Source organism: Marmota marmota, unplaced genomic scaffold (assembly GCF_001458135.2).
Source record: "Marmota marmota marmota unplaced genomic scaffold, marMar, whole genome shotgun sequence".
NCBI lineage: Eukaryota > Metazoa > Chordata > Mammalia > Rodentia > Sciuridae > Marmota > Marmota marmota.
The window spans coordinates 18,704,325-18,725,458 of NW_026000093.1; the positions used below are offsets into that span (position 1 = coordinate 18,704,325).

At 33.9% G+C, this 21,134-nt stretch overlaps 1 protein-coding gene across 1 annotated transcript in view; it reads right to left on the reverse strand.

The window, feature by feature from the left end:
• Window positions 1-229: 229 nt before the first annotated feature.
• The window catches only part of Rab2a (RAB2A, member RAS oncogene family), a 48,971-nt gene continuing 28,066 nt past the window's right edge, over window positions 230-21,134 (reverse strand). The window contains exons 6-7 of the mRNA XM_015485847.2: window positions 3,547-3,615; window positions 230-1,559 (exon numbers count right to left, since the gene is read on the reverse strand). Coding sequence (XP_015341333.1) covers window positions 1,464-1,559; window positions 3,547-3,615 — 165 coding nt within the window. The 3' untranslated portion in view covers window positions 230-1,463. The remainder of the gene's footprint in view (window positions 1,560-3,546; window positions 3,616-21,134) is intronic.

Genomic DNA, 21,134 nt, shown 5'->3' on the forward strand with positions numbered 1-21,134 from the left:
TGCCTTCGTACAGGCATAAATGTTCTTTCTTGCTAATTGAATAAAGTACTAGTTTACATCATCAACAAAGATTTCAACAGAGGGAGAGTATTATATTTCAGTAAAATTTTAAAATATGGTGTTAAACATTCTGACCTTTTTCAAAAACATGGTTAAATACATGTACAAATTGTAAATGGACCAAAAAAATACACTAAAAAAAGATGTGGTCATAATAAAAATAAAGGAACACTTTTATACATAGGATTTTATTTTGCACTGCTATAACAATTTCATTATAGAACAAGGGAGAAAAAGAAAAAAAGGATAAAACTACCACAGAGTAAATTACTAAAGCTTTTCTACTTTTAACAGGATTTTCCATCTGGTAGATTTATTGTCATATCCCCTTCAAAACAGACAAGATGCTTACCATAGTTTAAAGATTACAGGTTGCCACTGAAAGAAAAATTTTACACAGTCACTGTACATCAAGGTTGAAAAACTGTCCTGCGTGAAAAATATACTTAGAAATCATGTGAATAAAAGAAAAAGAAAACATTATTGTGTTTAAGGAAAGATTAAAGTTCTCATAATGTGCCATCTAAATGTGGATACTCATTCTTCTTGGAGTCACTTAGATGTAGGGATTTCGTGCTTCTGTCCTTTCCACTCATTATATTGTGTTTTTACCCAACAGTATTCATTAAGGCAAACAAATCCTTTTCTGAAGAGGTCTTAAGGAAATTGTGGACAAATAGCAAACTTTTGGCATTAAAACAGATTAACACATACATAGCCTTTAGTAATATACATTAAGCATATTTTTCTTGGACTAGTGACAAGAAAAGATGAACATGCTTGTTAACAATGTCAAAAAGTTTAAAATTCAGTGTCCAAGCAATTCCTAACAATGCTTCTGTAGCTTTAAGCTCTAAACAGTATAGAATTTATGCAAATGCATTAAAGAATTCAAGCTTGGCAAATTACACCCAAGCAAGTTATTAAACTATATATACAGAAAGTAAATGATAAATACAGAATTAAAAGAGTCCTTCTGTTTTTCCTTACAGTCTTGAAAATTGACAAACTTTCTGAGGACAGTTCTATAATATTAAACATTAGGTAACCACAGGTGTTGGGAAACCTAACTACACAAACCAATTTAAAATACTCAAGATGACTTTGTAGTGTTTAATACAATTCAGTTTGTAGTTAAGGGCACAAGACAACATTTAACAAAAATAATCACATCAATTGACCTAGAAATCAAATGCAAATAGATATGAATACAATCTCCAAAATCTGTCTTTTTAAGTGAACATGAACCATTTATTCAAAGTTATACAAGAATTTGAAGGATTAAAGTCTTCTGTGACATAAAGCCATTTCAAATAGTTTCATGTCTCAGCTGAGCAGGAGGAGAGAGGGTGAAAAGAGTAAGTGAGTAGCCCCATTTGGGCAGCTAGACAGTAAAAACAGACTCAACAGCAGCCTCCCCCAGCCTGCTGTCCTCCCTGATTGCCTGCGTGTGTTGCGTTAGTAGCAGCATGCTGAGGGCCAATTTTAATGCCATTTGCCTGAAATAAAAGAGAACAGAATAATAAATGTATAAGAAGATCCGATCAGACAGTAGAGTTTAATTAGATTTTTTAAAAAACTCATTTAACTCTTAATGATACCATTTACCAAACAACTTTGAAAAAGCAGATTTTAGCAACAATCAAAAGAGTATCTCTCAGAAGATGTTCCATTTTTTTAAAAGATAGCACTGGGAAAATATTTCTGAAAATAATTCTTTATCATACTAGGTACTGGGTTAACAGAAATCAGATAATGCTGCTTTTCAGATAATTCTCATAATGGAGAAATTGTTTAAAATAATTATTGCAAGGAATCTTTAAAGAACAAAAATATCCAAAGCCCCTGCTGTTCTAACACGACGTAAAATCTTTTCTCTAGACAGCATTTCTGTTCCATGTTGAATCAGCTGTACAGGCTAAGGGCATATGAGTGTTCTGTGTCATCAATAATTTCTATGATCCCCAAAGACATGGCAGGTTGCCAAGAACCCACACACAGAGTAGTTCTTTCATTCATCAAACTCACACTTATGTCTTAACCCTCACTCCCTCAAGTGGATTTTACCTAAAAATACAACACTTTGAGAAAAGTAATACAGTAGCTTCAGAAATTAAGCTCTTAAGGAAACTTTACGTCACAGTAAATCTCAGATTTATAGTGCTTGGCAGTTGTTCTGCAACAGTAGTAGCCTTGGGGTTTCTGGCACTAGCTCAGTATTGACAGCAGCTGATGTGGTTTCTTTTCGCTCTTTTGACTCCTCTTTAATAAAAAGCATGCCCTATGGCTCATTGGTTTTGCCCCCTCTGGGCTGGTAGCAACTTCTTGAGGAATCAAGGAGTCAGACTTGGCATTAGGCCAAATAAATAGCACGGCCTGTTGGCTTCTGACAGCACATTACAATCAAAGCTGCATAAGGCACAGTAAAGCAGTCAGCTACTATATGAAATCAGACAGAAACAATGAACGTGCCCTTTTAAATAGAGGCCCAATTACTGTTCAATTTATAGGGCATTAGTCTGTGAATGGTGTCACCTTTAAATTAACTCAAGAAGTACTGCCATACAGGTCTAGAAGATAAGATTTAGAAACTCTATTATTCCAAATAAAAAGAAATGAGAAAGCAAGTACTTTTTGGAAACCTCAGGCAAATTGCTGTTGCATTTAGCAGAGGCTACTGAGGCAAATAATAGAGTGTATCATCCATGTACAGACCAAGAGACCCATATGCAATAGCTTCCTAACAATGCTTTTCTAGTTACAAATGGGGGAAGAACTGGGCTTTTCCTTTTGGAAGCTATAACTCTTCACATAGGCACAAATATTTACATAATCAAATAACATGCCCTATTCACATGAATACTTAAAAATAAGTAAGAAAAAGCACAGAGTGTGGATCTAAGTCAAAATGATAATTAGTGAACATTCTGAATTACATGCTTCAAAGCTTTACATTTCATCCTAATCACATTGATCAAAATGGGCTCAAAATTTAAAAATAATTTAAAAAAAAACCCTGGTAATTGCCACTTATATATATCAATTTAGTCTTCTGAAAACGTACTCTGCTATACTGTAATTTCCAAATTGAAAATAATTTTCTTCTTTTATAACAGAAAAGAGAGACAGCATCTTGCATTAGGAACATAGTACATGCATTCACACACCAGAATATTATTTCCCAAAGCAGATGACACCATATGGACATGTGGATAAAAGTGGATTTTCTTTGCTCTTTGGGGGATTTACATTATTTTGCATTGCTTGCAGTAAGTGGATAGGGCCACTTACCTTAATCCATTTACATAGATAAAGTGATGCTCTACTAGAACATAAACATTTAACTATTGTACTATATATATCAGGTATTCAGTTAGGGTTATCATTTTAGGAATTAAAACAAATATAAAACCATGAATCAAAATACTAAGTAAAAGTCAAAAAATTCTAAATTAATATTAACCAGTGATATTTATACGCATGTACCTCGTTATTAATGTCAAAGACGCCTTCTTGGATTTTTTCATAAATTTCTTTTGCTGTATTAATAAATGCCTGAAATATAAAGAAATTGTGTCATATTATTAAAATCACAAAAGTAAAATAACATTATATAAAAGCTCTAGACAATATCACAGAATTAGATTTATGAAAATTAACTGATGTAATCCATCCTATTAACAGAATAAAGGACACAAAAATAATCACATGATCATCTCAATAGATGCAGAAACAGCATTTGAAAAAAACCAATAACCTTCATGATAAAAAATTCAACAAATTAGGAATAGAAAGGAACTTCCTCCATCCAATAAACAGCACCCAAGAAAAACCACAGCTAATATACTAAATGGTGAAGACTGAAAGCTGGCCTCCTAAAATAAAGAGCAAAGCAAGGGTGTAGGAAAATTTGCACCCATCAATGAATAAAAACAAAAATGCAGGCTACTGATATAATGGAACATTACTGGCCATAAAAGGGATCAAAGTACTGACTCATGTTACAAGGTGGATGAATGTTGAAAACATGCTACATGAAAGAAGGCAGATACAAAATGCCACATATAATACAACTCTATTTATGTGAAACTTCCAAAATAGGCAAATCTACACAGTCTGAAAGTAGAGTATTGGTTACTAGGGGCTAGGAAGTGGGGAGTGACTGGTAATGAGTATGTGGTTTTTTTTTTTTTTTTTTTTTTGGGTGATGAAAATGTTCTAGAATTAGATTGTGGTAATGATAGCACAATTTTGGGAGTAAACTAAAACCCACACTTTCAAAGTGTTAATTTTATGGCATACAAATTATATCTCAAAAGAAAAAATTATGACCACAAGTGGTGGTGAGAATATCATAATTTGCAAAGAGTGCATGTGAGAACAACGTATGTCAATTATGCAGATAACCTGCATGATCCTCCATGTTGAAACTAGCTTACTTTTGGAGGACACTGTTCCACACAGGGCCCTTGTGGCCATATATTACTTACTATATAGTTTTAAGAGGGAAAGGATCAGGATACTTATGATAAAGACACATAAGGCAGCTGAAATCCTATACCATGTTGAATAACTGTACTTAGTGTATTAAGCTGAAAATTAGTTAAAATACTGCAGACCAAATGAAGTCCACAATATTAAAATTAATCCATAAGCATTCCATATTTATGTAAAAATTAAGGTATTTTATCCAAATATTACCAATGTTACAGAATATAAATATGTATATAAACTCTGACAGATTCTAAAGTATAAGATCTGAGAGACGACAAATAAGAGTACTAATCAACATTATAAATAAGGTCTTCTTCAATTAGCATTACATGAACATTCATAAAAGAAAGTCATTCTCTTGTACCACTGATATGAACCTAATTCAAATTTTAAAAAGTAAACAAAGTTCATGGAGGGGAATAAATCCTACATTTCATCTTTTCTACACTGGAAACATTTGACTGCTGAACTTGGGATCAGAGCTTTTGTTTCCTAATTAACAGGACTGATATGTTTTCACCTTTAAAGGCCTTACAGCTCCCCAGAGTAATCAATCTACTGCAGCTCAATTACTGCACCAAGCACACACCAGTCAGTAAAGGAGACTCGAAAGACTGTGGCAGGAGCACAGAGATATGAATATGCATAAACTCTATGTGGCAGATCGAATCATCACAGAGGGTCATGAGAATTTGCAGGAAAATAATGAGAAGAATTAATCACTGCAGATTCACAAGGCACTTAGGACGCGGTACGATTTTCATGTGTGTGCTGCAGTTAAAGTGAAGGAGAAACTGGCTTTCAGCCAACTATGAATTGATTCACATTCTTCAAAACTGAAGTTCTCTCTATAAATAAGGAAAAATTTAACTTTATATTCAATAACACGTCAATGACTGTGCTGCTGTTAGAAACTGGGCTAACTAAACACTGAAGTCATAAATTCACAGAGTTGGGATTCCTTAGGGAGTATCCACATATGTACATTTCACTGTATCACTAGGCAGAACTACAAGGTCCCCTAAAATGAGTTATAATGTCAAATAAACAAGCAATTTAATATTACAAAAGTCATTTTGAGGTGTGCCAATTTATGTAAATAAACTGCCTTTTGCCAATCTGTTGATGAATCACTTAAAATACTGGCTTAAGAAAGCTATGCTAGGGGCTAGGGTTGTGGCTCAATGGTAGAGGGCTCACCTAGCGCGTGCAGGGTTCTGAGTTCAATTCTCAGCACCACATAAAAATAAAATAAAGGTATTGTGTCCAACTACAACTAAGACAAAATATTTTTTAAAAACATTAAAGAAAGAAATCTATGCTATGTAAAATATTCTAAATCATTAATAATTTTATTGCCTAAATAGCATTTAATACTTTATTAAACACTTTTAAAAGCAAAATTGTACCACACAGGCTTAAGATGTATTAATTTCTTTTAACTGAATTATAACAAATGGTTATTTTTTTTCACAACAATATCTGTTATCAATGGAATAGTGTTTGGATGCTACATTTATTCTGTCATACAACTTTTTGATTACAATTAAAGACACTAATATATTTTCAACCTTTCTAGGTATATCACAGAAAATACCATACAAATAGATTGTTTTATATACTTCATGACAAGAAGTTAACGTTTAATGTATATTATTAACTGATTAATGACTAATTTTAATGAGTCCTTAGTATGTGAAACTCAACATGACAAATGTAGATATTAGTACATTTGTTTTTAAAATGTGTGGTGGTGGACTGAAATTGCTGAGTTTCCAAATACAATGAGCAGTAACCAAATACTATTAAGGCTTATTACAGATAAAACAAAGCTTTTAAGATGACTGCCTTGGTTATCACAGATAAAATCTACCCATTTAAGTGTAAAACATTTCAATAAGGGTGCGAAATATACATCTATATAATGATAAAACATCTACCTGGTATTAAAAATGATCATTTTACTCTATTCAGTATCAATCTCCATATTTTTCCAGGTATAGATGTTTGTAATCCATGCAGATCACTGTATTCTTTATGGATATAATATAATACATTTTAAGTATTGCTTGGTAAAATATTTTAGGGCACTACTAACATTCTTCACAGAATTAATTTAATTTGAATGGCTGGGCTGTTCCCTTAGAATTACTTTATCTATAGATATTAAACATAATGTATCTTTGAATCTCTAGCATAATTCCCAAAATGAAATGGGTACTTAAAAGACCTTTATTAAACTCAATTTTCTTTAGCAAGGACATATCTACAGGGCACAGTGGGTTTCCATAAAATGTTGGTTTCTTTTTCCTTATGTACATATCTCTTGGGGGGGCAACTTTTTAAAGATGTTACTAGGGAGAAAGCAATAGGCAAAACTTATAGGTTTCAGTATAGCAAAAAAAAAAAAAAAAAAAAAATCTGCCCAGAAACTGATGTTAAATGACTTTATTATTAGCACCATGAAACAAGCAATGTCTAGGCAGCACCACAATTATGAAGTATAAACAGATTTTCTTGCAGCCAACTAAAGTTAGTGATTATCTTGCTTCCCAGGCACTGAGTGTGCCATTCCAGGATCTGAAGCCTCTCTATTTATTTTACTACCAGGTCTTCCCCTTCACCACACTTTGATTAATTGCCATGGTCAGTCCTTTACCATCATTTTCTTCATTAGTCATTAATTCTCTTGCTTTCCACCTCAGACACTCACCATTCGACTCTTGGACACAGTTATCTGAATGGTACCGATAATACCTAAACTTAAGGAAAATTTTCAGGGATTTTAATAGTACAAACCTAAATAAATATAACCACAAAAACCTCTGTATGTGCTATAATCCAAATACACAATCAGCTAATATATATACTAATGTATGTCTTAGGTCTCGATGACATTTACTGAAGGGAACCTATTAAGTTGTTACCCCATGTTCAGAACTTTATTAGGTATTAAGGAACCTATAGAAGGATAAGGAGAATGTAGTTCTGTTACTATTACAGTTAGTTGGGAGAATCTAGGCACAATGGCTCAACTCTCAGTTAAAGACAGAGGAAAAAGCCAAGTGCAATGGCACATGTCTGTAATCTCAGCAATTTAAGAGGGTGAGGCAGAAGGATAGCAAGTTTGAGGCCAGCCTCAGGAACTTAGTGAGACCCTTTCTCAAAATAAAAAATAAAGGGAAGGGGGATGTTTCTCAGTGGTTAAACACTCCTGGATTCAATACCCAGTACCAGAAACAATAACAACAACAACAAAAGGGAAAAGAAACTTTCTGCATTAACTGATAGAGGAATAATGTAGGACAGGGCTGAGGCAGATCTCACTGTACACCACACATGGCTTGTTGAGTGGGTCTTCAGTACTGACTAGAGGGAACAGAGGGCAAGGGAAACAACACTGTTTTTATTAAGGTTTAGCCAGTTTTTAGGGAAATACATGGAAAATAAATTTTAAGTTCCCTTATTTCCTTATGCAGCATGCTGCCACCTGGTGGCAAGATAAAAATTATGATATCTAAGTATTTTGGACAATTAAAAAATTTTTTTAGTTGCTGATGGATTTTTATTTAATTTATTCATTTATATGCAGTGCTGAGAATTTTAACACAGTGCCTCACACATGTTAGGCAAGCGCTTTACCACTGGGCCACAACCCTAGCCCTACCTTGGACAATTTTATTTAAATATCTGAACATACGCTTGAGAGCAAGGTATCTTCTAAGTTACTCTTTAGTTTTTAAATTAGGAAACATGATGCAACTGAAATGCTGTATAAAATCAGTTAAAGGTGTCCATTTACCTAAATTAATACTAACCAATATTTTAAAAAGTATTTATTAGGGGTTAGTCACTATACTAAGTGTTTTACATAGCTTTTCATTATTTTGCAAAAAAATTCAAATTCGGTATGCAAATACTGAAAATTAATTTTTCTTTCAAGAAAACCTGTGGTCATGGAATAAAATTATGCCTATAAAACCAGCAGAATGGCTAAGGGCAGGGCTCTAAAACCAGATTCTCTAGATTCAACTCCAGTGTTACCTCTTATTAGCTTGCATTGCTTGAGACCTACTACTTCACTTTCCTATAAAATAAGGATGCTAATGGTGCTACTTCATTGAATTGTTGGATTAATGTAAAGTACTGACAATAGTGCTTGAAATGTAGTTAGTACTCAATGTATGTCAGTTCTCATCATGAATGTTTGGGTGCTATAACACATAGGAGCAACAGAAGAAGAAAGTACAGTGCTAAATGTAAATATGTCCCACAAACACTGTACAGTAAAGAAGAGAAAAGTGATCAACGCTCCTTAGTCAAGTCGAATGTCTTGATAAAATAAAACTAAGCTTTAAAGAAATGACCTAGCAACGCATCACGTATAGAGTGAGCCCTAAAAAATAAGGTATACTGTGAAAAGACCTAAGTATTATGTAAAAATTGGAAAGCCCTGTGAAGATTAGAGAAAATATAATACTAGGGAGCTTAAAGCATTTCAAATTCCATGACTTTAAAATGTTCTGATTCTACTTGCTTTAGCTTCAATGGAAGAAAACTCACACACCATTCAATTAAAATGGCTTTCAAATCATACTTCAAACTAATTTTACTGGGGTTACCCTTTGGGGATGAGGAAGGGAGGAGGGATAGCCCAGCAGAAAGAGAAGCTCTTCCTCCTTTCCCCCTCATTCTCCACAGTATCCCCAATTCCAATGTACAGTTGTTTTGTTTTTGCTTATTTCATATAGTTTTCTCGTGTTTCACTGAAAGAGGGCCACAGTTAAACATACTGATCTATAATGACTCTCATTAAACAGACAAGACTGAGCTGCAGAAAAAGAAGTGAAATGCCTGAGATCACATACCATTATAGCAGAAGCAGAATTAGAATCTAATATTTTTTTTATCACATTTATCTTTTCTTTATTAGTATCACCTTTAATACAAGACAAAGAAATTTTTATTTATGTCAGTTTAAATTGAACATAAAAAGCATACTTTCCACATCCTTCAAAAACCTAGCTGGAAATTATTTTGGATTTCTAGGACTATTTTTGGAAGTATACATAATTTGTGATTATTTGTGTTTCTGTCTCCTTCCACCTTTTACAAAAATTAACACCACCGGTGACTACTTATTAAAAAGAAAAAGAGGTGGTCTTGGTGAACTTTAGCATGGGGGCAGAGAGATAGCTTAGTGGTAGAGTGTGTGTTTAGCATGTGCAAGGCCCAAGGTTAAATCCACAGTAAACTCCACCTCCCTTAAAAAAATCTTAGCAGAGGAATAAAGAGGTTGGGGGAAGAATATGAAATTATTAGATTAGAAAGGACTGGGGATTATAGTATTTAAGAATTTCCTGTTGCTACTTTCTGTCAGAGACAACAAAGATGTTTAATTCCTTAGTAACGGAGTTCTTTCATTCAGTAAACATTTGCCCAGTTTTTGATTTGGACCAGGCACTGGGGATAATAGGTAAATATGTGTATTTATTCAGGTAAATATGTGCATTACCACAAGGGTGTGAAAAAGCAGGATATATGCAAGTCTAAAATTGGAATAAAAAGAAAACCTCCATTTGCTTAGAGAAGTAGAGTCATGACCATTTCTGAGAAGGAAAGCCCTGTGAATGAAGACCTGCAGGATAAGCAAGCTTCTACTCAGTTATTAGGAAAACTGAGGAGAGGAAAAATTGAGATTTTTAAGCTCAATTCTGTTAGAAGCTGGGGACAGGCTGGCATGTGAGCTGATTTTAGAGGTGGCCCTAAAGGTACCAAAGAATCCTGAAAAGGTAAAAAGCAGGTGAGGGACAGAAACAGGATAGTTTGGAGGATGAATTGTAAAAGGCAAGACTAGCAATATGGAGACCAATGAGGAGTATAAGAAACAAAGTTTGATGTATTAAGATGGTGGCCATAAGAATGGAAGCAAAGATCAAATTTAATATCTACCATGAAGAAATACACAGGACTCAGTAAATGACAGGTTAAAAATGGCAAGGTGCTTACGACTCTGTTTTTGGTTTAAGTGACTTGAGATGGAAGAGTACACCATGAATTGAGGTATATTAAAAAGGAAGAAAATTAGGCTTTTAGGAGGAAATGAAAAATTTTAGATGAAATTTTAATGCTTATGTCATCTACATTTGGGAAAGTGTTGGCAGTTGGCAATCTATATAATTGCATGCTTACATATGAATAAATAGTATAGGTATATGTGAAAAATAAAGGGATATACAATATGGATGTGTTAGCTAGCTTGGTTTAGAAGTACAGAAAGTGATCCACTTCTCAAGAGTTAGTGTTTAGATCATCTAAGAAGTTCCCAAGGGTGGTGGCCAGTTTAGAGAAGGAGAAGCTGAAGCTAGTCAGCAAAGTCTTATAATATGTGAAAGAGAGTTGTAAATATTAAACTAAGTTATATTCAAGGGATGGTGGAAGCCTGATAAAACCAGATCAGATTTCTGGTGTGAAGTCCTGTTGGCTTCGACAATAAGAATAGGGTTAAGAGGGCAATAAAGGCTTATTTATACTCACATTTCAGCTCTTAAAAATACCTAATTCACCACTTACAACAAAGCTCCAAACAAGCAAGATGACTTCTCAATGCATATTAAGTCTGGAGATTTCCAAGTACTACTACAGAACATAAGCACAAGCAAGAGACCTTGAAATTAGTCTTCTTTCTAGTTAGTAATGTCTCATTAAGTCATGTGTTCTCTCCAGACAAGGAAATTCATCTATCCTGTCAGTTTAGGTAGCTTGGCAGGTTAGTGCCATCTGTCTTAGGGTTAGCTGGCTATATTTTCAGCTATCATTTTTCAGGATCTTTGGTACTTTAGCAGCTAAGCCAGCAAGGTCTAGCCCTGACTTTTCATATTTTTATTTATTTATTTTTAATTTCTATTACAATGAACTTTAAAGTTACTTGAGTTTTTAAAACTTAAATTACTTTAACTGATACATAAAATGTAAAAACGACACATAATTTATGGAGTACCATATGGTGTTTTTGATAATGTTTACACTGTACAATGTTTAAATCAGGTTAAATATATCTCCTTAAACATTTATCATATCTTTATGGGGAGAACATTCAAAGTCCTTTCTAATTTTCTAAAATATATTTATCTATAGTTACCCTAATGGGTAGTAGCACACCAGAACTTCTTACTCCTATCTAACTCTCCCCAACCTCTGATAACCACCATTCTATTCTTAACTTTTATGAGATCAAACTTCTCATATTCCAGATCAGTAAGATCATGTCTGGCTTACTTCATTTAACATAGTGATCTCTAGTTTCATCCATGTTGTTGCAAATGGTAGGATTTCAAGCTTTTTAATGGCTAAATAGTATTTCATTACATATATGTACTACATTTTCTTTATTCATTCATCAGATGATGGACACTTAGGCTGCTTCCATTATCCTGGCTACTATGAAGAATGCAGCAATAAACACCAGAATGAAGATTGTCTTCAACATACTGACTTCATTTCCTTTGTATATATACCCAGGAAAGAGACTCTCAGATCATAAGGTAGTCTATTTTAATTCTTGAGGAACCTTCGTACTCTCTCTCTCTTTTTTTTGTACTGGGGATTGTACTCAGTGGCACTTTACTACACTCCCTCATCTTTCCACTTTTGAGACAGGGTCTTGCTAAGTTGTTTAGAGCCTTGCTGATTTACTGAGGCTGTTCTTGAACTTGTGATCCCCCTGCTTCAGCCTCCAGGAGTTACTGATTCATTTTAATAATTTACATTCCCACCAACAGTGTAAGCACTTGTTACATTTTTAATTACTATATCTGTGTCATGATGTTTAGCAAAGACTACAGCAGGTTAGGGAAAACATTCCTTCATCAATTTCTTATAATTTTTGTCTCAAAAATATCATGTCAAAAAAATTCCAATCTTAATTTTAGGAAAAATTTGATTAATAAGGGAAAAAAGACCCCCAATCAAATGGCTAAAAGATTGAGAAGAATACTTGACAAAACTGTTTGACAAAAATCAAGTTTCCTAATTGTTTATACCTCAATCATCTGTATTATACCTTCAGAGGTCATAGAGGAAATATAATAAGTTTTGGTAACACACAACTCGGAAAAAAAGCTTTCAAGTTAGAGAGAAAATGCAAAGAAAAACAGGGAAGGAATTACAGAAGTAAATACATCACTCTAGGTTTTTTTTTTTTTTTTTTAATAATCTTCAAAAAGGTGGCAAAGGCTTTTGGAAAAGGGTGCTTTCCCTAGCTTTCCATAATCTTTATGACAAACATTCCTGCGTCTAAAAAAGCCCTTTCAAACCACAAAGACCACAGGTAGCTACTGAAGGAAGCAATGTTCAAAGGAGGAACCAATCTGTTCATCTGGATTTCCAAACTCTCATGCTGTAGAATGCTGAGGACAGAAATGTTAGGGACAGACTTCCACTACACATAAGAAGTGGGACCAAAGTATAACCAATTGAAGACTGAAAGAAGAGAAGCAAAGTTAAAATAAATAAATAATATTAGTCACACAAACTTCTGCTATCTACTACACAGGGGAGCCAATGCATTAGGTTTTGGGGGTGTGGAAATGAAACAAGTCTGTATGTTCATGGAACTCTGCCCTTAAGGCTGATATGAAAAATAGATTTAATTCATGCCTATGGTGACAGAGGAATGAGCATAGAAAAAAGAGCCTACCAATTCATGTGCTTATGTGTGTGGTACTTGATAGTGAAAGGGAAACGGGAAAGAGGTCACTGAAGACACTCCAAAGAAGGTATCAGATTTGACCACATCCTTGAAGGATCAGGTAGAAAGGAAGGGAATTTCAGTTTCAGAGAACATTTTTTATAGAGGAGGGGGAGAGGTACTACAGAGCTGATTAGTTCTAGTTTAATATGGAAAGCACACTGTTGGGGTCTGGCAATCAACAGGCCTTATCTGACAACCCAAGGAGTCTGATGCTGAAGCTGTGGGGAACCACTGTGTGGTTTTAATAAAATTGGAAAGTGGCATTCGATTTTCATTTATAGAAAGGTTGCATAGATATTAGTGTAGAGACTGAAGAATGAAGACAGGAAGCCCAATTAGGAGACAATTATGATAGAGGGCAATATTTAACAGGTAGAAACAATAAGGTAACAGGTAGAAAGCAGTATCAAATAAATCCATATGAAAGGATAAAGAAAAGGGAACATATAAAGCACAGAAGATTTATGGACTAGAGAAGGGCTTTCACTTTAAATCTGAATGTGTTAAAACTGCAAGGGTCTGAAGAATACTCATGCAGAGAGATCTAGGCAGCAGCTGTCAGTGTGGACCTGAATACACAGCCTAAAGGGATATCTGAAGTCATGGATTTAGGTGGTATCTCACCTCAAAAAGAAGAATCTGTAGTGGAGTCTGGAGAATTCTAGAGAAGCATATGAAAATGGTATATATAGCTAAGGAAGTTGTTTTTATACATAAAAGAACAGTCAAAATTATCAATCATTCCCAAGAGACTATTTAAAGAAAGAACATAAAAGCATTTGTTAGGTGTGGCAATTAGAAGGCCCAGGAAGACTTGTCCATGGTGAAGGAAGACAGACAATGAAATGAGGTGTTAAGAAAAATGGGAAATAGAGATAGCTCTTAATGGAAGCTGAAAGGGAACAAACATGTCCAGGAGAAATGGAGTGACAGGTTTTTTATTTTTAAGATGGTTGAAACTTGGTTATATAATTATATGCTGGGCATCAAGAATCCACAGATGAAGATCATGAGCTCTGAAGCAATAATATGTCTGAGGAGATATAGAATTCTCCCGTCAGGCTGTGTATCATCAGTCTTTCCTATCACTCAGTGAATAAAGAGGATTCATATATTGTGCTGTTTTGTTGGTGTTTTCACTTTCTTGAATTTAACATATTTTATTATTCTTATTCAGTACTTTCCAACCTCAATACTATTGATATTTTGGACCAGATAATTCTTTGTTGTGGGAAACAATATGTGCATGTCTCTCTAACACCACTTGGCTCCTTCTTCCCTTTGACAGATCCTGCACAAATGAAATCATTAAGCTGATTAATAGTAAACAGTGAGTCTATATAGATTAATTGTAAACCCATTTGCAGCAACAACATAGTTAATGCTAAAACAATGGTGTTATCTTATACTGCAAATAATCTAATCCCTTACAGAAAAAATAAATAAAATAAAGGCACACACACTGTCTATCTTCAACTACAAAAAAATTTTTTTTAAAAGATATACAAGTTAAACTTCATGGTTTCTACTTGTATTGCAATAACTGAATCTTGATTAAAAATAAATACTATAGCATAACAGCAAAAGGAAACAGGTCCAGGTTTGAAACATCATCACTGTACCATCTAGATTTAATCTAATAAAAAAAATCACATATCCTTAAATTTCTAAAATTAAGCCATAATCAGATGGTCTGTTAATTAACTAACACCATTATCTTTAAATAATTTATTTTATTTTACTTTTATCATATCTTTATTTATTTTTTTAATGTGGTGCTGAGGATCAAACCTAGTGCCTCACATGTGCTAGGTGAGCACTGTACTACTTGAGCCACAACCCCAACACCTAAATAATTTAATTTTTAAAAAAGGATTCTGAGATAATGCATATATGGGGTTTACAACCCCCCACCCCTTTAACATGGTGACATGGATTAACTGACTTAAAACAGTAGCTTCATCAACTTTACTATAAGCCTGCAAAAATGCTTTAATATGGGGAATAAAGAAAAATATGCTAATGCATAAGAGCATATCGTCATAAAGATGTTCTTTACTGATACTGTGCTCAAAATCTGACAAAAATATTAACTCTTATTTTTTTAGGCATATGGTAAATACTTATCATTTGGCATGAAGGGACCTGGTTGAATAAATATTTGCTTTGTGTACAAATGTGACAGACTAGTCAGAGAGTGATATTTAACACAAATTATTTGAAAAATAAATGTTGTACTCTTTATAAATTCACAAACATCTAATTTGATCTTTATAACCATTCCATATTTCCAAATTAATATTTTACTGTGGTTGTGTTGAGGCTTCTTCGTTCTGAATTTTTATATTTTTAAATTTTAAATGGTTATCAAGGATTAAATTTAAGCTGTATGTATATTTTTATTTTGAGGTAACTCTAGGTTCATATATGGGTGTATGGAGTGATACACCCATGTATGGAGAGATCTCATGTGACCTTTATCTAATTATCCCCAGAAGCTACAACTTAGAAAACTATAGTACATTACATTAAAACCAAATTTCTGAAAAGGATACAAATCACTCCTATCGCCACAATCCTTCACGTTTGTCTTTTTATGCCTCACCCACACCCCTCCCACTCAATACCCTCCTTAAACCTGGCAGTGACTAATCAGTTCTCCATATCTCTAATTTTGTCATTTCAAGAAAGTTATTTATATGAAATCACACAGTATACAACATTGGGGAAATGACTTTATTCAGTGAGCTTAGTTCTCTGGAGATTGGTTGTTGCATGATAGCAGTTTCTCATTTTATGTTATTTCATGGTGTGGAGTATCATACTTTATCCAACCATTCAGTCACTGAAATGGTCTTCAACTCAATTTCTCTAGTTTTTCCTAGTTTGGGGCTTTTATGATTATAACTTAATCATAAGTCTTCATCTCTAAAGAACAAGTGCCCAGGGCTGCAACTGTTAGGTCATATGGTAGTTGCATGTTCAATGTTTAAAGACACTTTCAAATTGTTTGGAATTCCAGAGTGGCTGTATATTTTACATTCCCACGAGTGGTATATGGTGATCTTCTTTCTCCACACCTTCAACAGCATTTGTTGGTGCCGTCACCTTTTTTTTTTTTTAATATAAAACTATACTAATAGGTATGTAGTAGAAGTTTTTTTTTTTTTCCTTTATTCTTTTTTCCAGTCCTGGGTCAAACCCAGGTCCTCACACATACTAGACAAGTGCATTATCACTGAGCTATTCACCCAGCCCTCATTGAAGTTTTAATTTGCATTTTCCTTAATAGTTAGTGATGCTGAATACCTTTTCAAGTGCTTACTGCCATTTGTATATGCTCTTTGATGAAGTGTCTGCCCCTAAATGGCAATTTTCAAGAATATAAGTAACAATAAATGTTGGTGAGGAGGCAGGGGGAAAAGGCAGACTCATATATTGCTGGTGGGACTGCAAATTGATACAACCACTATGGAAAGCAGCATGGAGATTCCTCAGAAAATGGAATGGTACAACCATTTGACTCAGTTATCCCACTCCTTGGCATATACCCAAAGGACTTAAAATCACCATATTATAGTGATGCAGCCACATAGATGTTCATAGCAGTTCAATTCACAATAACTAAGCTATGGAATCAACCTAGGTACCCTTCAACAGATGAATGTATGAAGAAAATGTAGTACATATGCACAATGGAATATTAGCCATAAAGAAAAATGAAATTATGGCATTTGCTGGTACATGGATGGAATTGGGGACTATCATGCTACGAGAAATGAGCCAATCCCAAAAAACCAAAAGCCAAAAATATCCTGATATGTATATGCTGATTCACAATACATGGGAGGGCATCAGGGGAGAGAGGAGTAGAGTTCACCAGATCAGACAGGGGGGAATGAGGAGAAGGAAGCGGAGATGGAATGGGAAAGACAATAGAATGAATCAGATGTAACCTTCTTATGTTCATATATAAATATACGAAAAGAGTAACTCTGCATCATGGACAACCACAAGAATGGGAAGTTATATGTCATCTATGTATAATATGTCAAAAAACATTCTATTGTCATGTATAAATAAAACAAAAACAAAAACAAAAACCAAAAAACAAATAAAAAATAAGTCTGCCCATGTCTTTTGTTCATTTTCTAGTTGAATTGTTTCTGTTTTTCACTATTTCTTTTTGAGAGTTTATTTTACTGTGAGATGGGGTCTCATTATATTGCCTAGGTTGGCCCTGGACTGCTAGGCTCAAGTGATCCTCTCACCTCAGTTTCTGGAGTAACAGGACTATAGGGATGTGCCACCACACCCAGCTAAGGATTTTCAGATTCTATCTACTAATTATTTGTTGGATCTGACTTGCAAATATATTATCTCAGTCTGTAGATTTGTCTTTTATCTATACAACAGTCTTTCACAGAGCACAAAATTTTGAAGGCTAATTTATTATTTTTTTGTTTTGTGAAACATTCTTTTGGTGATATGTATGCCTAGGTCCAAGTCCCAAGGATTTTGTATTTCTTTTTCCCTAAAAGGTTGAACGTTCAATGTTTTTTGAGTATAAAAGGGTAGGATTTATTCAAATTGGAAAAAAAAAAAAAATAGAGCTCTCATAGGATGAGAGGGGACCCAATAGTTGCCTTAATGTTTTACATTGAAGTTCATGATCCATTTTGAGTTAGTTTTTGTATAATCGGGAGAATTGGCTTGAGGTTCTTTTTTTTTTTTCTTTCCCCTATGGACTTCTAATTGATAGAGCACCACTTATTAAAAAGGCTAAGTTCTAGATTGGGCTGTAGTTCAGTGGCAGAGCTCTTGCCTAGCATGGGTGAGGCACTGGGTTTAAGCCTTAGCATCACATAAAAATAAACAAAATAAAGGCATGCTGTTCTTCTACAACTACAAAATAATAATAATAATAACAATAATAATAATAATAATAAAAAGGGCTATGTTCTTCCACTCAATTGCTTTTGAAACTGTTAAAATTATTTGTGTATATTTGGGAACGGATTTCTGGATTATTTACTCTGTTCCATCGATATGTATGTCAATCCCTTCACCAATATCACACTATACTTGGTGACTATAGCTATGTAAAACTTGAAATAGCTTGACTCATTTAATTCTTCTTTTTTTAGGCTGTTTAGCTACTCTAGTCCTTCTGCCTTTCCATATGTATAATATTGCCTACATCTACAAAAAATATTACTGAGATTTTTGATAGGAATAATGTTAAATCTTTATATCAGTTTGGTAGAAGTGTCATCTTTGTAAGACTGAGTATTCCAAACATTCAGCACAGTATATCTCTCTATTTAGCTCTTCTTTTACTTCCTTCATTAGTATTTTGTAGTTTCTGGCATATACGACCTGTAAATATCACTTTTAGATTTAGACCTAGTATTTAATTTTATTTTTGCGCAACTGGAAATAGTATTTTAATGTCCATGTGTTCATTCCTAGCATACAGAAATATAATTGATTTTTATACATGTATCTTATATCCTGCAACCTTGTTGAACTGCCTTATTAGTTCAGGGAGGTTTTTTTCCCTTTTGAGTTCCTTGAGATTTTCTTCTGAGACAATCACATCATCCACAAATACAGTCTTGTTTTTCCCTTTCTAAGCTTTTTGTTTCCTTTTCTTGCATTACTGCACTGCTTCAGATTTCCATCAATATGTTGAGTAACAGCAACAGCAGACACATCTGCCTTGTTCTTGATTTAAATGGGCAAAGTATACAGCCTTTGTCATTAGGTATAGCATTAGTTCGTGATGTGTGTGTGTGTGTATGTGTGTGTGTGTGTGTGTGCGCGTGAGCGCGCTTTTTAAGCAGCTGAGGAAGTCCTCCTTAATTTTCATTTTTGTGAGTTTTAAAAATGTATAGGTGCTGAAATTTGTCAAATGCTTTTTCTATATCAATTGCTATGACCATTTGGTTTTTCTTCTTTTGCCCTATTAAGTGGTGGGCTACACTGATTAATTTTTGAATATTCAACAAGCCTTGCATGTTATAATTTTCACTTTCATTTAGTTCAAAGTGTTCAAAGTGTAGCTTGACTCATCTCATTTAATTCTTTTTTCAGGCTGTTTTAGCTACTGTAGTCCTTCTGCCTTTCCATATGTATTTTATTATAATATTGCCTACATTTACAAAAAATATTACTGAGATTTTGGTAGGAGATTTTGTATTTTCTTTGAGACTTTATCTTTGACATACAGAAGTGTATTTAATTTCTGGGCATTTATAGACTTTTCAGGTATCTGTTATTGATTTCTTTTTTAATCCCATTGTAATTAAAGAATACACTCTCTCTGACCTCATTATTTTCAAATATTGAGATTTACTTTATTGCCCAGGGTGTGGTCTACTTTCATACATGTTCTGTGGAGGCACCTAAAAGATTAAATAAAGTCTCCCACCATAATTGTGGACTTGTCTGTTTTTCTGCATTTTATCAGTTTTCGCTTTCCATGTCTTAGAGTTTGTGTCTGGTGCATACATTTAGAATTTTTAGGTCTTCCTGTTGAACTGACTCTTTTGTCATTATGGAATATCCTATTCTGTCTTTGGTAATTTTCTTTTTCCTCTAAAATATACTTTTTCTGATTTAATATAGTTGTTTCTACTTTCTTTTAATTGATATTTGTATATATTTTACATTATTTTATTGTTAACCTACCTTACTGTTATATTTGAAATGAGTTTCTTATAGATATCTTATTACTGAGTCTTGTTGTTTAATCCTCTCTCAATCTCTGTCTTTTGATTGGTGGATTTAGATCACTTACCTCACATTTAATTACAGACATGTTAAGGCTTAAATCTGTTACTTTATTCCCCTCTATCCCCAATTTTCCTTTGGGTTAAACACTTGAGTTCCAAACTGATTTATCTATTGTTTTTTAGTGTATAACTCTGGATAACTTTTTAAGTAGTAGCTCAATGTAGCTATTGCACTAGATATATAACTTACTAAAGTTTACCAGTATCTTTTTACCAAATCAAATGAAATATAGAAATCTTACCATCCTTTAACCTCTATAATTTATAATATTCTCATCTGTGTTGGTAACCACGACTCAAAAGAAGAAAAAAGTCTATCATACTAGTCTATATTTTTGTTTACTGTGTTCTTTCTTTCATTACAGTGTTCTAAGATATCTTTCATATTTCATTTCCACTAGAGAATTTCCTTTAGCCATTTTTTTATGGCAGATCTGCTATTAAAAAATGTTTAGTTTGGGGTTGGCTTTGCTCCTTGAATGTGTAGGTGTTTAATTCTTTTTGCTAAATCTTAGAAGTTTTAGAGTTATTCTCTTTCTCCTATCCTTCCAGGACTGATGACACATCACAAAAATGTTTGTTATAATCCCCAAAGTCCCTGAGGTACTCCGTTACCCCAGTCATTTTTGTCTTTGAAGTTTAGGACCCTTGTTTATTTATTCCTTATTTTTTTTTAAAATTATTTTTTAGTTGTAGTTGGACACAATAACTTTATTTTGTTTACTTATTTTTATGTGGTGCTGAGAATCAAACCCAGGGCTTGCACATGCTAGGCGAGTGCTCTACCGCTAAGCTACAACCCCAGCCCTTATTCCTTATTTTTTGTGGTGTTGGGGATTAAACCCAGGTTGCACATGCTAGGCCAGCACTCTACCTCTGAGCCACACCTCCAGTCTGTCTCTGCAGTTTAGAATGAGTAGCTTCTAATGTGTTATCATCTAGTTGCTACTTTTTTCCTCTGTCCCTTCCCTTCTGCCACGGGGTTCATCCACTGAGCCCCCTTTTGCTCTTTTTTTTTTTTTTTTTTTTTA